The 20,092-nt window shown below is 45.1% G+C and overlaps 1 protein-coding gene across 1 annotated transcript in view; it reads right to left on the reverse strand.

The window, feature by feature from the left end:
• The window catches only part of DDX31 (DEAD-box helicase 31), a 468,302-nt gene that overhangs the window by 274,488 nt on the left and 173,722 nt on the right, over positions 1-20,092 (reverse strand). The window contains exons 12-14 of the mRNA XM_069609310.1: positions 11,489-11,595; positions 9,941-10,164; positions 9,040-9,216 (exon numbers count right to left, since the gene is read on the reverse strand). Coding sequence (XP_069465411.1) covers positions 9,040-9,216; positions 9,941-10,164; positions 11,489-11,595 — 508 coding nt within the window. The remainder of the gene's footprint in view (positions 1-9,039; positions 9,217-9,940; positions 10,165-11,488; positions 11,596-20,092) is intronic.

Below are 20,092 nucleotides of genomic sequence, written 5' to 3' on the forward strand. Positions count from 1 at the left end.
TTTAGTGCCAAATGATTTCATTAGATTGGGTGCCATTACTCTTCTTGGCCCCTGGAGACTTGGATGCTCCATCCTGCATCTTTGATTGTAAAATACTTGGCACTCGCAAATGTTCACTCCTTTGCTTAATCTAAGAGAAATAGGTCTTACGTACATGGCTTAGCCTCTTCGAATCTGTGCGTTGCAGTTGCTTCTTGCTGCAACATCCTTGATTCTGAGCCAAGCAAATATCCTTTGTTCTTGCACAGATCTGTATTCCTGCACTTATCAGCTCTGCAGCCTTGGTCTCTATCCTCAAGGCTTCTGGTTTACTATTATACAATGCCAAAGTCCATTTTATCAACATGGCTGCTTTACCAGCATTATATTTCTTACTTCAGCAAGCTTCTACATCGTCTTATCCACCTTGTGTTTCTGCATATATACATCTACTACATTTCTTGTTACTCATCTTCTATGTGTATATGGTTTGTTTCATATTTGCATATGTGTTTACTTTGCTACTTCAGTCACATCTTCATTCTTTAAAACGTATAAAACGTTCATACACCGGTTTTAGTGAGCCTGCATATCTTCTCTTCTACATGACGTCACTTCACATTGTCAGACTTAACTTCTAGATCTTCTATGTTCAGTGGTGTCTGGAGGCATCCGTCTACTGCCTCAGTTCGAGGCTACATTCGATACTGTTGTCCGAGCGCATGACGCCTCTCATACCTTCGATGTGGTACTGGGATTAACCAGTTGTCAAGCAGTGCTTGCTTGCTGGTCTTCCAGTATGACGCAGGTGAGGGAGGTGGGCTCTATAAATGACATGTGCATCTGCTCCTCTACATCCTCCCAAAAGAAGAATTTAGAAAGCTTCTATTCCCTCCTCCCAACTCCCACAGGGGATAAAACCAGCACCCCACCCCACACGAGTACCTGAGACAAAATCCTGTTCAGCCTTAGCAATGTTCTTAATTTAAAAAAAATAAAATAAAATAAAAAAAGGAAGAGGCCGTCAGTCAGCCAGGCTGTTGGACTGCACCTCCACAGCTTCGCCTCCTGTCCCAACACCAAGCTCTTAAACAGCTCTGTTTTGAGCCTAAGAACGCTAGTTTGCCTAACGTCCCGTCAACCATTCAAAGCACCAGCACCTTAAGGACCTCTTAAGAGCCCCAGAAGCAAAACGCTACACAGTGACTGACCCCTCTGTGCAGAAAATGGCGTTCCTAGCTTTGTTAGGGTTATCAGTCTACACCCGATATTGAATTTCAGCAGAGAGGTTCATAAACCCATGGGTCACACTCGCCAGTGGGCTCAGATGAATTCTGCAAGAGGGTTGCTTGGCAACACCAGATAAATTGCAAATCATAACTATTTTATTAAGAGTGGAAAACGAGCTGAAACGTTCCCAACATTGTCCTGCCTGGGTTACTAGTGGAAAAATTGGGGGCACATTCTAGGATAGTGTGATCATAATCCTGGAACATGGAGTTTTTCGTGGACCAATTGAGGAGGGCAAAACCAGAACTGCGTATACTAAGCAGTAAGCCCAGATGCACTCTTGGAGAACCTAAGTTCAATAATTCATTTAACACCACAATAGTAATAATACTAATAATGATGATAATAATTTGGATTCACTGTGTAACATCAGGCTTATATTGATGTGTTTGGCTTCATAAAAACCATTCAACTCAAAGGTACTTCTTCAGTCAATGTAATAGCAATTATTTCAAATGAAATTTTAGATACAATAGACCAGAAATGTCAAAGAAAAACGTTTATCGCACTCATCAGTGATAAGGTTCGTTTTAATTCACCCATCATCCTTTTTTTTTTTTAAATTGCAATTTCCCAAAAAGGATATTGACAAACAATGTTATATACATTTGTTCCGCATGACATGAACCAACATCAAGTCATGCCATCATTACTGTATGTCGTAACAACGACCAATACAAGCAAAATCAAGTGTATAAGTTAGAAACAACTTTTCATGTGTGCATCGGTTCTCGCCTGGGAAAGTTTGTGGGAGTTCTTATAGGCACTTTTTAGTATCTCTAACAGCTCCCTCCAGGGAAGCCCTTTTTGTAGATATTGCTAAAATAACCAACGTGTTTCGGATCCTATAGATCCATCTTCAGGGTGGGACTTCACTGTTCTTGTGTTCATAAAGGCAAATAGTGGTTTGTATTTTCTTTAAATCTTCCTCTGTGGGGAATTTAGAAAATAACAAGTATTTTGATCTATTTATACATGAAGGTTAACTTCCAAAGCTAAACTATCAAAATAAGGGTTAAAATATCACTGACCTCTCCGAGGAAGTTGCTGTGGTCCGGGATCAAGACCTATTCAAAGGAAAGTAAAACAGTAACTAAAGGCAAAAATCTTGTTTCTAACATGCTAGTCTCACAGGGTTGAAGGGTACATAGTTAACTAAATTAAATCACTCACCCAGTCTTCAGAATGAAACTCTCAGGAGACTGGGAAGCGGCAGGTAGCGGCACGAGAAACCCTAAAAACAGATTTGGTGTTGATTATTCATGGGCTTATATGCGTCCTAGTAATACAGTGTGTTTAATAGAAGCCGCTCCAGGGAAGGTGTAATGGCCCTCTGTGGCCGGATTCAATGTTAAAACTAAAAGGCGTGCATAGTGCACTCCGATGTTTCATGGCTCCCAGGGCGACTTCAGGGGGAAGACCGCTCTCGAAAGCTGTACGGAAATTTACTGAGGCTCACGTGTTTACAGAGGCTCTTCGCTCTGTGCCGGTTGCTGCAGTGTCCGCTGACCGAATGCTGGTAGCGTTCACTGTAGTCACGGCAACCCCGCGCATGCACGTGAGGCTCATTCGGAGTCGGCCATGTTGGTATGGACGCAGGTTCGCCATTGAGTAATCATGGCGACGCACCACGCCATTTTTCCAGCAAAGTTGGTTTTTGTGTATGTAGACATACTCACTATGGAAGATTCAATGGTCCTAAAGACCCAGGTATATTCCAAAGAATTGGAAAACAAAGATGTACGTAATTAAAAATACTAGAGAGTGTCTATATATGAAGGGAACACATGATTCCCATATACACGGCCATTGTAAATGTTTACATAGGGCGTAATGGATGAGAGTGGGGGCACTACCACGGTACAAGCTGTAACCGCGGGGTGACCCCATCTCTCATCTGTGTGTAGGTCGTTCACTGAGGGCTTCTAAGTGACCTTAGTCTGTTGCAATGGATGTAGGAAATTAGAGATACTAAAAAGTGCCTATATATGGAGGGAACACACGATTCCCATGATTCTCGGGCATTTTCATCGTTTACATAAGACGTAATGGATGTGAGTGGGGGCACGACCGCGGCACAAAACTGTAACCGTGGGGTGCCCCCATCTCACATCTGTGTATAAGTCGTTAACTGGTGGTTTCAAAGTAACCTTAGTCTGACGCTCTTCAGAGTGATAATGGACCTGTTATTTGGGTGTAGATTAGTCAACAACAACAGTTACATCTCGTGATCTACAAGAATGATACCTCACAACAACATTCTAGCAACTGTTCATCATTACAAGGTACAGAAGGACTTATAAATTGATAACATACACCTTCAGACAGAGAACATCCTATTTGTAATATGACCATTTGTCACCCGCTAGGGTGGGCGGGATTCACAAGAAACACATAAGTCAAACTCTGAATTCATGCCTCGAGGGTTTAGAGAGTCCAGAAGTTCAATCCACAGTATCTCACGTTGTGCTAATTTTCTTTGCACATCGCCCCCTCTCCTGCCAGCTGTTACTTGTTCAAGGATGACACATTGTACTTGTGCCACTGTATGTCGTGCCTCTAAAAAATGGACTGCCACAGGGGATTTTAAGCTTTTTGTACGAATGTTGGACTTGTGCTCAGTCCATCTAGTTTTGGCTTTTCTGGTAGTCCTACCTACATAGTAGAGGCCGCATGGGCATTTCAATGCGTATACTACGTTTTGAGCATCACAGGTGCATGAATGACGTAGCTGTATATGCTTGCCTGAATGGGGATGTGTGATGTAGCTGCCCTTTATGATATTGCCACAGTGCTGGCAATTGTAGCACGGAATTGTTCCTTTGTATTGATTTGGGGTACTGGAGGAGGAAATCTCTGCTTTCACCAGACTCTTACGTAGAGACTTGCTATTTCTATATGCGAATGTTGGTAGGTCTGGAAAAAGATGTTGCAAATGTGGATCCAGTTGTAGCACTGGCCAATTCTTCTTGATCGCCCTCTTTATTCTCATGCTCTGAACCTAATAGGTGGTGACATATACCAGTGGTTCTCCAGGTTTTGTAGGTTTGGGTACCAGTAATGTTTCTCGGTCGATGTTTCTAACTTTTTCTGCCACTCCGGCTATCAAAGTGGAGTTGTAACCTCTTGCTGTAAATTTAGTTTCCAATGTAGTTGCCTGACGGACATATTCTGTATTTTCAGAGATGTTCCTCCTGTACCGCAAAAACTGGCTGAAGGGTACGCTGTCAATCGTCCGTTTCGGGTGAAAACTTGTAGCGAGTAATAAACTGTTCCTATCAGTTTGGTTGTTGTAGACCTAGTCTCCAATTTCGCTTCCGACACACATACCTCTACATCAAGGAAATGGATGGTTGTCGTGCTTGTTTCCGTTGTAAACCTGATATGTGGATTCATATGCAAATGCTTTTATGTACTATTTAGAAAATGAACACGTCCTCACATCACCAAAGTGGATGAGGCACCTTTCAATATATCGGAGGTACATAGATGATATCTTCGGTATCTGGACAGGCCCCCCAAGAGGAGTTAGAAGAATTCTTTACAATGATGAACGGGATGAATCCACGTATCAGGTTTACAATGGAAACAAGCACGACAACCATCCCTTTCCTTGATGTAGAGGTATATGTGTCGGAAGCGAAATTGAAGACTAGGATCTACACCAAACAAACCGATAGGAACAGTTTATTACTCGCTACAAGTTTTCACCCGAAACGGACGATTGACAGCGTACCCTTCAGCCAGTTTTTGCACTACAGGAGGAACATCTCTGAAAATACAGAATATGTCCATCAGGCAACTACATTGGAAACTAATTACAGCAAGGTTACAACCCCACTTCCGGAGTGGCAGAAAAAGTTATAAACATCAACCGAGAAACATTACTGGTACCCAAACCTACAAAACCTGGAGAACCACTGGTATATGTCACCACCTATTCGGTTCAGAGCACGAGAATAAAGAGGGCGATCAAGAAGAATTGGCCTATGCTACAACTGGATCCACAATTGCAACATCTTTTTCCAGACCTACCAACATTCACATATAGAAATAGCAAGTCTCTACGTAAGAGTCTGGTGAAAGCAGAGATTTCCTCCTCCAGTACCCCAACTCAACACAAAGGAACAATTCTGTGCTACAATTGCCAGCACTGTGGCAATATCGTAAAGGGCAGCTACATCACACATCCCCATTCAGGCAAGCATATACAGCTACGTCATTCATGCACCTGCGATGCTCAAAACGTAGCATACGCATTGAAATGCCCATGCGGCCTCTACTATGTAGGTATGACTACCAGAAAAGCCAAAACTAGATGGACTGAGCACAAGTCCAACATTCGTACAACAAGCTTAAAATCCCCTGTGGCGGTCCATTTTTTAGAGGCACGACATAAAGTGGCACAACTACAATGTGTCATCCTTGAACAAGTAACAACTGGCAGGAGAGGGGGCGATGTGCAAAGAAAATTAGCACAACTTGAGATACTGTGGATTGAACCTCTGGACTTTCTAAACCCTCGAGGCATGAATTCAGAGTTTGACCTTATGTGTTTCTTGTCAATCCCGCCCACCCTAGCGGGTGACAAATGGTCATATTACATATATGATGTTCTCTGTCTGAAGGTGTATGTTATCAACTTGTAAGTCCTTCTGTACCTTGTAATGATGAACAATTCCTAGAATGTTGTTGTGATGTATCATTCTTGTAGATCACTAGATGTAACTGTTGGTGTTGACTAATCTACACCCAAATAACGTGTCCATTTTGACTCTGAAGAGCGTCAGACTAAGGTTACTTTGAAACCACCAGTTAACGACTTATACACAGATGTGAGATGGGAGCACCACGCGGTTACAGTTTTGTGCCGCGGTGGTGCCCCCACTCACATCCATTACGTCTTATGTAAACAATCAGAATGCCCGAGAATCATGGGAATCGTGTGTTCCCTCCATATATAGGCACTTGCTAGTATCTTTAATTACGTACATCTTTGTTTTCCGATCCTTTGGAATATACCTGGGTCCTTAGGACCATTGAATCTTCCATTAAGTATAAGCCTACATACACAAAAACCAACTTTGCTGGAAAAATGGCGTGGTGCGTCGCCATGATTACTCAATGGCGAACCTGCGCCCATACCAACATGACCGACTCAGAATGAGCCTCACGCGCATGCGCGGGGTTGCCGTGACTACAGTGAACGCTACCGGCATTCGGTCAGCGGACACTACAGCAACCGGCACGGAGTGAAGAACCTCTACAGGTGAGCCTCAGTAAATTTCCGTACAGCTTACGAGAGCGGTCTTCCCCCTGAAGTCGCCCTGGGAGCCATGAAACATCGGAGTGCACTATGCATGCCTTTCGTTTTAACATTGAATCTGGCCACAGAAGGCCATTACACCTTCCCTGGAGCGGCTTTTATTAAACACACTGAATTAATAGGACGCATATAAACCCATGAATAATCGACACCAACTCTGTTTTTAGGGTTTCTCGTGCCGCTACCTGCCACTTCCCAGTCTCCTGAGAGTTTCATTCTGAAGACTGGGTGAGTGATTTAATTTAGTTAACTATGTACCCTCCAACTCTGTGAGACTAGCATGTTAGAAACGAGATTTTTGCCTTTAGTTACCGTTGCACTTTCCTTTGAATAGGTCTTGATCCCGGACCACAGCAAATTCCCGGGAGAGGTCAGTGATATTTTAACCCCCTATTTTGATAGTTTAGCTTTGGAAGTTAAACTTCATGTATAAATAGATTAAAATACTTGTTATTTTCGAAATGCCTCACAGAGGAAGATTTAAAGAAAATACAAACCACTATTTGCCTTTATGAACACAAGAACAGTGAAGTCCCACCCTGAAGATGGATCTATAGGATCCGAAACACGTTGGTTATTTTAGCAATATCTACAAAAAGGGCTTCCCTGGAGGGAGCTGTTATCCTATAAGAACTCCCACAAACTTTCCCAGACGAGAACCGATGCACATATGAAAGGTTGTTTCTAACTAATACACTTGATTTTGCTTGTATTGGTCGTTTGTTACGACATACAGTAATGATGGCATGACTTGATGTTGGTTCATGTCATGCGGAACAAATGTATATAACACATTGTTTGTCAATATCCTTGTTGGGAAATTTCAATTTAAAAAAAAAAAAAGGATGATGGGTGAATTAAAACGTCCTTTCTTTGACATTTCTGGTCTATTGTATCTAAAATTTCATTTGAAATAATTGCTATTACGTTGACTGAAGAAGTACCATTGAATTGAATGGTTTTTATGAAGCCAAACACATCAATATAAGCCTGATGTTACACAGTGAATCCAAATTATTATCATCATTATTAGTATTATTACTATTGTGGTGTTAAATGAATTATTGAACTTAGGTTCTCCAAGAGTGCATCTGGGCTTACTGCTTAGTAATACGCAGTTCTGGTTTTGGTCTTAATTTGTGTCCCAAGTGGTCGTGTGACAATAGCCCGCCTGCACCTGAAACAAAACTAAAACACCCCCACTAAATCCAAATCTGGATTTCTAAAAATGTATCTCTCTCCGAACTTCAAACCACACAGCAGTGCACTCCCGCTCCCATATTTTGCTTTTGCCAACTGAGGAGGGCACCAGTCCTAGTCACCGAATACAGGGGTCTAGAATCTGCGCTTAAGCGCACATCAGTAAGCCCTGCATTGGGTGAACATCACTGGACGACTCCATATCTCGCAACTAAATAAAACCCTGAATATGGCTGTAAGAAGCAATATTGTGCTTGGGCTCGTAGCTCTGTAAATACCACATATTATTGTTACATCAGAGTATTGCTCATTCTATGAACTGCCTTAGAAAGATACAATTCTCCCTGGACCCATGAGGATTCAAACCCTCGAAAAATGTGCAACATAGATAACCAACACCAGGGATTAACCCACTGAGCTATTTTATGTGGTACGGGAGGTAGGTGGGGTGCCTGTAAAGTCAGGCATGACCAAGTATCCCAGTTTTCAACTTCAGGAACGGACACTGCAGCCCGTGGTCAAACCTTCCTACACTTAAATCATCTGCTGTTTTTGTAGCAAGCAGTACAAGTAGCAGAACATAGAACGGTTATATGTCATTTCATCGACGGGTGTTAATTCAATGTTTTTTTTTTTTTAAAGAGTATTTTTTTAACCGAAAAAACAGTCAAAATAGATTTTTCTTTTTGGGGGATTTCACCCCAAATCCCCCACCTCCTAGTGATTATTTTTTTTATTTTTTTATTTTTTTTTTTTAACTATCCCCCACCCCTTATATATTTCGATGAGTTTTTTGGTAACATATACTTGTAAAAAAACCATAGAAATTACACCTGTTTATGAAAGAATACTATACCGAGAGAACACACCCACACAGACAAGCAGGCCTGTTTGCCGCTTACCTAGAGCAGTGAACGTCAAGTCGCGGAGTCCACTCTAGGTAACAATCTAGGACAGTTCTCATACCCCAGAGAAATCTTTCCCAGTAAGCAAAGTGTTTTTTTACAGTTTCAACTCTGTCAAGGGTTTTCAAGAGCGAGGACCTGCAGTTTGTCCACTGGTCACTAGTCTACCTCTACCCTGGGTGGGAACTGGGCGTGGTGGCCCATAACTTGCCTCTAAAGATTTGGCCCATAACTTGCCTCTAAAGATTAGCTGCTTGTCCTGCAACACTCCATTGTTCCCTCAGCCAGAGCACTGCACTGTCCGCCCTCTTTTTGCTCAGTTCCACAAAGTCTGCTTACCTTCTGCTCCATGTTGCCGTGCAGCCGCAGGAACTTCAGCTGTGGAGGTGTCTCGTCGGATGGCTTGGGCCCCTCTAGCTGGGGGCCAGTGTTCAGGACTTTGGTGAAGAGCGTGTGGTGGAACTCCACCATCTCGCAGCTCGGGAAGAACACAATCAGCTTCTGCTTCTTCTCGAACTGCCACAAAGGGAGTTCAACAAAAAAGTGGAAAACAGAAAAAGAAAAGAAGTTCACATTTCCAGCCTACAAGTATTTTACAAAAGCACAACAAACAAGCAGTGCAACAATCTCTAACCAGAGCACAACACACTTCACAACTACAAAATGAGAAAAGCTGCCGCCTCCATGGTGGAGGCCAGTGTTTCTGAACTTTTATACCACTTCTAAAAGCAGACCTCAAACGTTTGATACAGATGAAGCAGTAACACTAAAGCAAGCAATGCTCAACTTCCTACCGTGAGGAGCCGATCGTGCCCACTGGGTGGACAATTCCATCTTTCAGCTGTAGAACTGGTCATCCTGGCAGCTGAAGGATTTCACATTTTGAGGGTGGTGGGGGGGAGGGTCAGGTTTACCACTACAGTGCCGACGTTCAGCCGCTAAAGAGCTGGTGCGGTGGTGCGGTCTGACCCACCACAGCTGGGTCCGTGCTACAGGGACACACATCTGCAGTCTCCGAGTTCTCTGCCCAATCAATAATTATACAAAATACTGGCTGCTTCCTTACAGATTTGTTGTGTGTAGAATTCTACATTTATTTCCTAACATAATTAAGCAATGATGCTCACGCTAGCCATCTCCAGTCTGCTTAAATAAACTGTGCACCTCACATCTAACATTTCAGAGTGATGCTTGCATGCGAAACATATTAAGTCAAAGGACCAGAGCTCAAGGTTCTTACCATGCACTTGCCCAGCACAAAGGCAGCCAGCAGGACGAGTCTCAGTTTGCTGGGCACCACCGCAACATGTTGCTGTAGGTTCTCCGGGATGGCGTAGCTGTCGGGTCCAGACACTGCACCGGGCACTCCGTCTCTTGTCTCCAGGGGCGGTGCCCCCTGTGCTTCCTCTGTGACGGACACGCTAACTGGGTTCTGCAAACTAATGTCTGCTAACCGGACAACACCTGGGCAGAGGAAACAGAAAAGGCGGGACATTAGGCGAGTGCAGGTGTGGCGCTCCTGGACTGATAGGGTGCATGGACGGCTGCTGTACGGCTGCAGTTTCTGCCTAAGGGCATGCAAAGTGCTTGCTCAATACACCCATCTTGAGAGAAGTGGCACCTGCGTGATGGGAAGCATCCTTGAAAATTCTCAGATTTCATTTCCATTTAACTAAAAACCTTCTGCCCTCCTGCAATACCAATTCCTTTCACATGACTCTCCTGGATAACCGCAGCACTCCGTTAGTCTGTAAATGAGACTGATGAAGCAGGAGAGGGAGCCAGAAAAAAGCAAAACCAATGCTGCCCAATTCCTAGAAAAGGACCATATAAGCAGGGGATATGCAGGATTTAGCTGGCCGTGTCACCGCGGGACTGGCCTGCTGCACAGGACTGAGACTTGCACCCCCAGCCACTGCCGCCCACCTTCTGTCATCTCCCTGGTGAGGTTCCCGAGACCCGGTTTCCATCTGGTGGCAAGTCTGTGCACTTTAGGGTGCAGGACTCCCAGGGCCGCTCTGGTGGCATGCCTAGGGGACACAGGCTGCTTGAGCACAGGCTCCCTGTACCAGTATTTTAGCAGGCGCTAGAGACAGGCAGTGAGGCAGGCCCATAATCGCATACCTAGACGGAAAAGGACAGGCCGCTTTACTGGTGGTCATTGCATGGACAACCAAAACATCCAACACCAAACCATCACATTTTTTTCCATCGAAATGCCATTCCATAGAATGGCCATTTTGTTGAATAAAATTCGATGGATCCATCAAAATGTAATGTTAAGATTAGGGGTTAGATTAGGGTTAGGGTTGGGGCTACGGTTATTTTAAGGGTTACATTAGGGTTAGGGTTGGGTGGGTGGGTAAGGGGGCTGAGGGGTTTGGGGGGAACCCACCCCCCCCCCCCAATATACAAAAAAATGTAAACGTTAGAAGGAGCTGGCCAGTGCCGGAATTTCAGCAATGGACAGCTCCATGTAACATTTTAACATTGAAATGCTATCTTTTACATGTAAAAGTGCATTTCCATTGAAACCAGTCCATTTATATTTTCGATTGACTGGTTTAGATGGAAAGGCACTTTTCCATATTAAAGATAAACTGTCAATGCTTTGTTTTCAATGCTTTGGTAGGTTGACCCTTTTTTTCGATGCAATCACTATAAACCGCTTTATTAAGTGCAAAAGAGCTACATCTATAACACAGCCTTCAGCAGAAACTGCAATCCAGAGGCCATTGGGTGGGCTAAACAGATCCAGGGAAGCACCGCTGCCAGCAGGCCCACTCACCTTCAGAGAGGGTGGCTGAGAGTAGCACGTTCTGCCGGACGTCACACTCTGCGTTCAGTGCGTTCAGGATGGCGGTGATGTCCTTTTCAAACCCCAAGTCTAGGATTCTGCAAATAATATGAAATAACGTTAGAGGTGGAGATTGTGAGCAGGTGTGTGTATGAAATAATCACAGAGCATAGAATACACTTCGTAAAAGCGAGCAATAAAAAGGGAGCAGTTACCAATCCCAGGACTGCACTTCTGGGCGGGATCAAACCGATCTGCAAATGGGATATTGTCCTCTGGTATGGGACGGAGAGCTCAAATGTGACAGCATCTCCCAGGGAGGCCACAGAACAAACCATTCTCGCTTTTTGCTCATTGTCAAATTGCAAGCCTAATAATGCCGATTCCAAATACAGTTGCAACTATTTAAAACTACTGCAAGGTCATATGGTCAGCCTGCCAAGTTTGGGAAATGGGGCAGAAAGGAAAAACAGACAATTGGAAGTAAGGATGTGAACGTTGGTATAGTCCAAGTCCTGGTTCACTGTCCCTGTATTATATACATTTGGGCTAAACCCATTGGCAGCATTCGCAGGTTCACTTGAGGGTCGCCCTTCTGCAAGCCAGCTCTGCAGCTCAGGTTGCACGACCCTGGGGAGCCCCTCCTCGTCAGGTATTTGGCCGGGTACCTAAACAGTAGTTGTAGGCACTAGTGAGGGTGAAGACTTGTTCCCCTTCTTTGAAACCTTGGACTCTTTTTTTAGTCTTGGGTTTCCCCATTGGCTCGGGCTGTGCCTTCGGCTTGGCTAAGGCAGCCTTCTTGGTTTGAGACCTAGCGACTGGTCTTTCTGCTGCGTTCCCAAGCTCTGGCAAGCTCTTCTGGGTTTACCAATGTGGAATCCACCACGGTTCGGCTGGCCTGAGAGTCCCCGCTAACAGTGGACCCATTGCCCTCTACCAGAGCACGATCCTTAAATTAACACCTGGTTATTCTGCAGCAACCGTCTGCTCCCATGCTGCGGTGCTTCAGGCCAGAAGAGAAGGCAACCCCTGTAAGTATATTGCCCTCATAAGGAGAGCAAAACAGACTCACAGAGGGAACCCTTAAAGGTCTTACCGTTGCATCTGGGATTCCCCTTCACATGGTCACTTGGCTCCACAGGTAACACAAGACCCAAAGGCCTTGTGAATGTAGGGAGGCTTATGGTGGCTTGACTCTTGTTTGGGTAGGGGTCCCCCTGCTCTTTCCAAGATTACAACCTTTATTCTTGTTTGGGACATCTGGAATTCAGTTGTATCAGACCGAATAATGCTCTCTTGTTTTGCTTCTTCCCCTCCTCAGGCTTGTGAGACACCCCTTGGGCTTACTGTTCACCCGCAGGGAAACCAATAGGCCAGCAGCTATGGCCAACATCTTAGGATCCAGCCTTTTAGAATAGTCTACATGCTGCTTAAGCTCAGGTGGCGAGAGGCAAAAATAAGTTCAAACAGGACTAAATGCATCATGTCCACCAAAGTGGTCACCTTATGGCTTCAACCCAGCCACTCATTCACAGAAGCAACCAGAGTGACAGACATCTGAATCTCCTAGGCGGGGGCCTACCCAAACTTTAGGGGTACAGCCTGTTTCAGCCTGTTTCAGCCTGTCAGACTTCACTCAATGCCTGGCACCCAAGCAACTTTATCAGACTCATCAACTTCTAGCACCTCACATGCAAACTCAGATGCAATCATACATTTAATAATGCCATTCCTTTCGTCATAGACAGTACGAAGATGCAAAGGGAACCTGGGATGAAGACGTCTGCACAATTCCCAGAGCCCCTATTGGAACCCCGACCTCCGCACACACAGGGAGAGTATCCGTCCATAAATTCAATTGTTTTACTTGCAGTTTACAGTTTTTGTATAAACACTATTCTATCCCTCCAACCAGTGCTACCTGGCCCTGGGCGTGTCTTTTGTCCTAGGGTGCGCCGGTGCGCCGCCTATCTAGGGTGAAGGAAAGGGAAGAGAAAACTGGCCCCGTCTCACAATAGGCACGTTTTTTTCATCATGAATTAAACATTTTGGTGCATAGAGGCGGAATAAGTTAATGCGGAGGGGAGTCATTAACCAATTTTTAATGCTCACTTCTCATCTGCTCAATGCATTAAAAACAAATCAATTAGAAAAGGTACTGAATTAGTACACGAGCATCCCATATAAGAGGGCGACTGGTTTCATTGGTCTGATCTCTTCTACCACCTTCTTCAGGACCAAAAGTCACTTATCTGTTATCCCAAAATGCCAGTAGTCAATGGTTTCAGGCCTCAAGTCTTGTGAACAAATTCTTTTGCTTCCCCTTATTTCATATTTTGTCACCTTGATTTAGTAATAGGTGACTTGTCGGTAGATCAACAAGCTAAGTTGTCACTACTTCTCTATTTCCGCATGTTGTAAATTCATCAGGTGCTGTGGGGATAATTATTACTAGGACATGCGGCAGACCCGCATTTAAATTGATGTCAAAGCGGTCTCAATGCGCGCTGCTGCGTGCATCAATCACATGACTCTCCTAAAAAAAAAAATGAAGAATACAAGACAGTGTGTGTGAGGTTCAGGGCAATGTGGGCACTCCAGGTCCTCTAGTGTGTAGTGTGTTGAAAGTCCACCAATTCTAGCCAGATCAGTCTCCATTCTGATTCTTTCTGGCTGGAAGGCCCTGCCGGTTTGTTCTGCTTCACTCCATCAGCATCCAAATGGACACACCTGAACTTGGGTACTAAGACCTTGAGCCTTAAACCTTTCTTTCTCAAGTTCATAGAAGGCCCCTGCCTCAGTGGTAGTGAAAGATGGAGGACCAGAGACGACCTCGAATGGAGAAATATTTGCAGGAGCACTAGTGCTAGGGTCTGCACCAGGATCATTTCCCCCCTATCAGCAGGAGGGCAACACTCATAGATCTCTAATGAGCCATAACTTTCTGTACAAGATCAGATTTGGTGCCAGAAGTAGCCAGGCCCTCCTCATAGCACAACCTTCTAAGGTAATCTACCTTGTGCTGAGAGGGGCACTCAATGTATGTTCCATGCTTGCAGTTACTTTAGTAACTCACTGCGGCTAGAACCTTAGTGCCCTGTGCAATCAAACCCCCCTTCCCCCATTGAGCCTCCACCGAGTCTGAAACTCCTTATCCCACCGCTGAGCACCAACCACTAAGATACATTTTCAGAACAAGCGCTGTGGGAGGGTTCCGAGAGGCCACCCTAGTTAGTAACCAGGGTTAACAAAATTTCGGTCTAGACAAAGTAGCAGAGCAGTAAGGTCTGGCCTTCAGGAGATATGGAGGTGGTGTAGTGGTGCATTGAGACACACACATGCACACGCACTACTCAAACATATCAAAACAGACAGAACGTGCACAAATGCTATTTTTTTATTGGGCATAAACACTCTAGACCTACAATTACAGCTAAGTAACCATTACTAAAAGTTAAGAAATATATTTCTTTTTGTTGCTTTCCACTCATGGACATCAATGGTACAAGCTGCATTTCGCTATTGTGTTGAATCATTCCTCACTTTTGGAGTAAGTGAAGCCTTTTTGCTCCACTTACCTTGCATAGCTCATCTGTTTTGGGGACACTGATCAGTCCCTATGGCTATCAGTGCAGGAGAATGCAGTTCTCCATAGTCAAGTTCTCCATCTACTTTTCCTGCACATATCACCTTAAGTGGAGTGCAGTAGGGACTGTAACAAATCGGTGGATCTCGTCCCTTCTCCCCTAGGGGGGGGGACCTTTCCCATGTGGCCAGGGCGGAGCAGACAGTCCAACAGTCCCCCTGGGGGTGGTCCACAGGGGGAGGATCACATGGGAGAGAAACCTCCTATACGGGATAAGCACACAGTATCCCCACCCATCACCTGACACTAAACCGCCTCCCGACAAAGGGACTGAGGGAAGCTGGAGACTCCCTCAATGGGGGAACCAAGCAGAGAGCTGTCCTACAAGGAGGAATCTGGTGAACCGTGCATTGGTGGAGCCGATGAGTCAGCAGGTGGGAAGCCACGAATGGAGGAGGAGAACTGAGAAAAACCTCCAGGAATCCAGAGCACCAGCGAAGCATCCATGAGAGAGGACGCACTTCCGGGAAGAAGACTATGTCCCCAGAGCCGCTGCAGACCACAACAGATCCCCGACCGGTACCGGAGTCTCAAGAGACGCAGCAGCTGCGTTCCTGCCAGGAAAAAGCAAACAAGTACGCGGGTTACCTGAGAGATGCTGAAGGTCCGGAGGTGCAGAAGCTGGAACAAGAGGGTTTGGGGCCCTGGGAGTGAAGTGAGAGTCTGGGACCCACACCTATATGATAAATAAAACAAATAGTTCAGAATATTGCAAGTCTGGGACTCGCACCCAAAGAGAGACAGTCTATGAGAGAACAAAGGCTTGGCAGGAGAGTACACCAAGCCATTGTGAATACTGCGAGTATGGAACCCGCACCCAAAATAAGTGAAGAAAACCTAATGAAGACTAATCCCACGCTTTGAGAAGGGAGTGTGCCAAGTTGGTGGGATAAACAGGAGAAACATAAGGAGCATATTCTTGTGAACTGCCTATTGAAATTAGTATATGGAAATATAGGCCGAAACACTACAAGAAGGAATCTAGGGGAAAGGATTATGACCCTAACCTTGGAGTCCTACAGTTTAACATTTCTTTATTTTTACTACTTCTGATTTCCCGAGAGAATGGGAACTTTTCGGTTAGTTGGAGCCACAACACTTTACTTTGGGGAGAGATCATCCTTGCACAGTTATTAGTGTTAGGGACAGAGGTCGGGTTTTTGAGACACGGCTGCAACAGACTTTATAGTTTTGGACATTCTGACATTTTCCTTAGTTTTCTTTGAGGCAAGGAAACCCTTCTTAGTTCTGGGGATAGAGAGGCATGTTTCCAACCCTTTCTCATATAATAAAGGCTTCTGCCCAAAAAACATGCCGCCATTGTGTCTGAACCTTACTTCTGCACCGTCGCAGAACAGTTTGACACTGTTTGACCCTGTAGCTTAGCAACCTTTTGGTTACTTGTATGATGTGTGCTGGATGGGTTGGTGGCAGCGTGTACTTTTGTAGTGGTTATAGTCTTGTGCACTTATGCATTTTATCGCTTAATGCCAATTAAGAGTACTGTATACTCTAAAATGGCTGTGCCACGAAAGGTGCACCAGTCCTTTGGTCATCTTGTAGTTTGACCTTCCTACTGTCCTGCAGTAGCTGGATATCCAATATATGGTAATCCCTTTCTCGGGGCAGAGCTCCATCTTTCACTGGCAAAGTGGCGGTCTGTGTGTGTGTAGCCCGATGTGTGGCCTGCATCTCCTTGAACCCAGTCCGCATTTGGTCCACAGTGCATCTGTTGGTTGGCAGATGCAGTGGCAACAGGCTGTCCAGGTTTGGACTCGCCCAGCCAGATTGAATGGTGCAGATTCTTGCCGTTGATGGGCTGGGGGCGATTCCAGCCCGGATTTTGGAAAAGAGGAGGACACCTGCAGCTTTTCATCAGATCATTGTTGGAGCAAAGAGCCCTATGAAGGAGAGCAGCCTGATGAAGACGCAGAACTCGTCATTGCAAGATTGCCAGGAGCCCTTTCTTCACATGCCCGGCAAAGCACCATCTTGCTGCAGATCGCCTGAACACCTTCATTGGTACGACCAGTGGGAACAACCAGAACCGATCTATGTTTGAAGATTCAGCTGCTGGAGCGACACAACAGTCCTGCAACCCTCCTATGGGCTAGCCTGATGTGCGCTACTTCACCATCACGCGATCATCCTTGGAACTCAGCAGATCCTCAGCTTAAGGAACAAGAAGTATTTCCATGAAGTTGCAGCTCTCCACCACAAAGAGGGGCCTTGCAGAGCGGTTTTGTTGTTTCCACCGCAAGGTTCGCCTTCTGTCATTTTCTTCAAGTGGCTATCACTGCCTGAATTGCATACGGGGAGCCCTCGGAAGTCTTCGCTAGAATGGTGGTCCTGAAGTCATGTGTCTCTTGGGTGTCCAGAATCCAGATCAGTTCCATCGGAGCACAGAATCACAAACTATCCAGACCTAAGAACTTGCACCTGAAGTGACCGTTGCACCTGCAACTCCTGGGATTCCTCCAATGGAACCCAGGAACGAATCCAGAAGGTCCAGCAAATCAGGAACTCCTACGGTGGTCACTGTGTGAATCGTAGCAGAGGGTGTGAATAGACAAACCTGTTTTGGCCCCACGTCTCCATAGGGCTGTATGGGCGTAGAGTCCTAGCCCTATCTTTCCATTGCCTACCCCTGGACTGATGTTCTGGCCTGGTATCCTCCCCTGGGTCTCCCCTAAGGTGGTTGTATTGGGAGAGGGCCTGCAAATAACTACTTTTATTGAACTTTGGAACACTTACAAATTACCTGTTGGTTCAAGCATACACTTGTTCAATCTCGCTAAAGAGACTCCTAGACTCGTGAAAATACTGTGATGCTAAGGGCATCAAGCCCCTTCTTTTCTAGTTAGGAAAGGGTGTTTTAAGGTTAGTACGCAATGTATTTAGATGTTCTAGAGAGCATAAACACTGACACAAACTCCAATACTGAATCCGGAACTGGTCAAAAAGAAGCTTTGGCTACAAGACTGGATTGTGACCATAGAGCAGAGACAAAACACAGAATAATGAAAGATGTTGTCAGCGAGGTCAAAGCTTTGCACAAGCTACCGAGCTACCTGGAGAGATCTCCAAGCAAACATCACAGAAATCTGTATATGAAATTCCGATTAAACTATTGCAACTAAAGAGATAAAAAATAAATGGAAAAACAACCAGGAAGAAATCTCTAAATGCAGATTCTGCATCTGTCCAGAGGAAACATTGAAACACTTAATTTTGTCCGGTCATGGATTAAGGCCACTAAGAACTGAACTTTTTTGACCACTTGTAGAAGAAGGAACTCGCAGAGGGGGGGAGAAGTTTGGTGGACACTGCTATAGCGGAATAAACAAAAATGTACGTTTGCACTGACCTCTTTCCTACACCGACTCACGAATCTTCTGAAAACAGACAATAAAAACAGAAGACTTGAACCTTCAATAGGATAAAACCACTTGAACAAAGTTGAGCGTGAAAATCATAATGGATGAAATGAGGATTGTGATATTCAAAAGACGAACTGAATTGTTCATTAACGATGAATGACTGATGATGTTCTTTTAAAGGTTTGTTATAAACTAATAAAAGTTGTCACACATCGGGGTCTGAATGCCAGGTGAAACAGACCACTTTCAAGGTACCTACCAAAGCCGTGACACTTCGCCACAGTATCCGACGTTTCTCAGCCCCTTATTTCTCTCGGTGGCGGTTACCCTGGAGATTGGGCTCAACAACATCAAAGATATCTACAACCCAGCCTTTGCCTACAATTCCCAGGAAACCTACTTTTTGCATGTAGTTCCGACTATTCGGAACGTGAGCTTTGACAGACTTACGGCGCTCCGCCTCCCGGGTATATTAGGCACTGCAGCGGTAAGGACGCTGCTTCGGATTAAAGTTGCAACCGGCACCCGAAGTTTCGTCTTCTGTGCATTTCCAATCATTGCCTTCCCGTGTACCAATTCCTGTTTACGGACTGCCTTGAGACTTCTCAAGTCTTCTGCCTACCTGTGTACCGGACCTTTGCCTGCTCTACGGTTTGCTTGCTTACTGATTCTATACTGTCTTCTACCTACCTGTGTACCGGACTTTTGCCTGTCCTACGGATTGCTTACTTCCTGGTTCTGTACTGTCCTTAGCCCGCCTGTGTATCAGATCTCACTGCCTGTTTACTGGATTGCCTTCCTTTTGTCCTGATTTAACTACCACCGCCTTCAACTGGTTTTCCTCACCTTCCCAGCTGACTCCAAGTACTGGGTACTGTTTCCTTCTTCAATTCCAGTGTTCTTTTGTGGATTCCGACTCCATCCTGTTGTTTTGGATTTGCTCCCTCGAATGTATGCAAGGACGCTTTGCTGATTATGCACAAAGACTCATTTCAGAAAGTGCACACAGGGCCGCCTTGCTGAGAAGTGTGCACCTACCCCTATCTAGTGCGACCCTCGTGCCGCCCGGGTATAGCATCCCTACTAACCTTCCTGTTGATTATTTTGTACCTCTGTTGTTCTAACCTGGATTGTTTAGGTTATTTCAATTCCTGTTCTGGTAAGACTTCCTTAACTTTCTTTATTATTTCCTATCTGAATCATCAAAATCGAGGTTAATCTCTTTTTCTGTACTTACAGGGGGAATTCCATTTTGTTCCTTTTCAATTACATGGGGAGTGGGTGACCCAGGTACTTTCTGCTTTTGAGAGGCTTTTTTCTTGTAGTGAACTTCACTCTTCCCAAAGAATTTACCAATTGTCTTTCTTTTAGCTGGGTCCGTGGTGGTGTGTTCTCCCCGCTATTTTGGGTGATCGGTCTCTCAGTCTGTAGTTTAGTGCAGATGAGTCATATCATCAAAAAGAGTTTATTCCCTCAACAGAGAGGAGGCTCAGTTGGAGGCACCATCTCGAGCTCTTCAAGCAACATCCAGTACAACCTTCCTGGTCGCTTGCCCGAACCACTCGCCGG

Source organism: Ambystoma mexicanum, chromosome 8, assembly GCF_040938575.1.
Source record: "Ambystoma mexicanum isolate Mex_15411 chromosome 8, UKY_AmexF1_1, whole genome shotgun sequence".
NCBI classification, from domain to species: Eukaryota; Metazoa; Chordata; class Amphibia; order Caudata; family Ambystomatidae; genus Ambystoma; species Ambystoma mexicanum.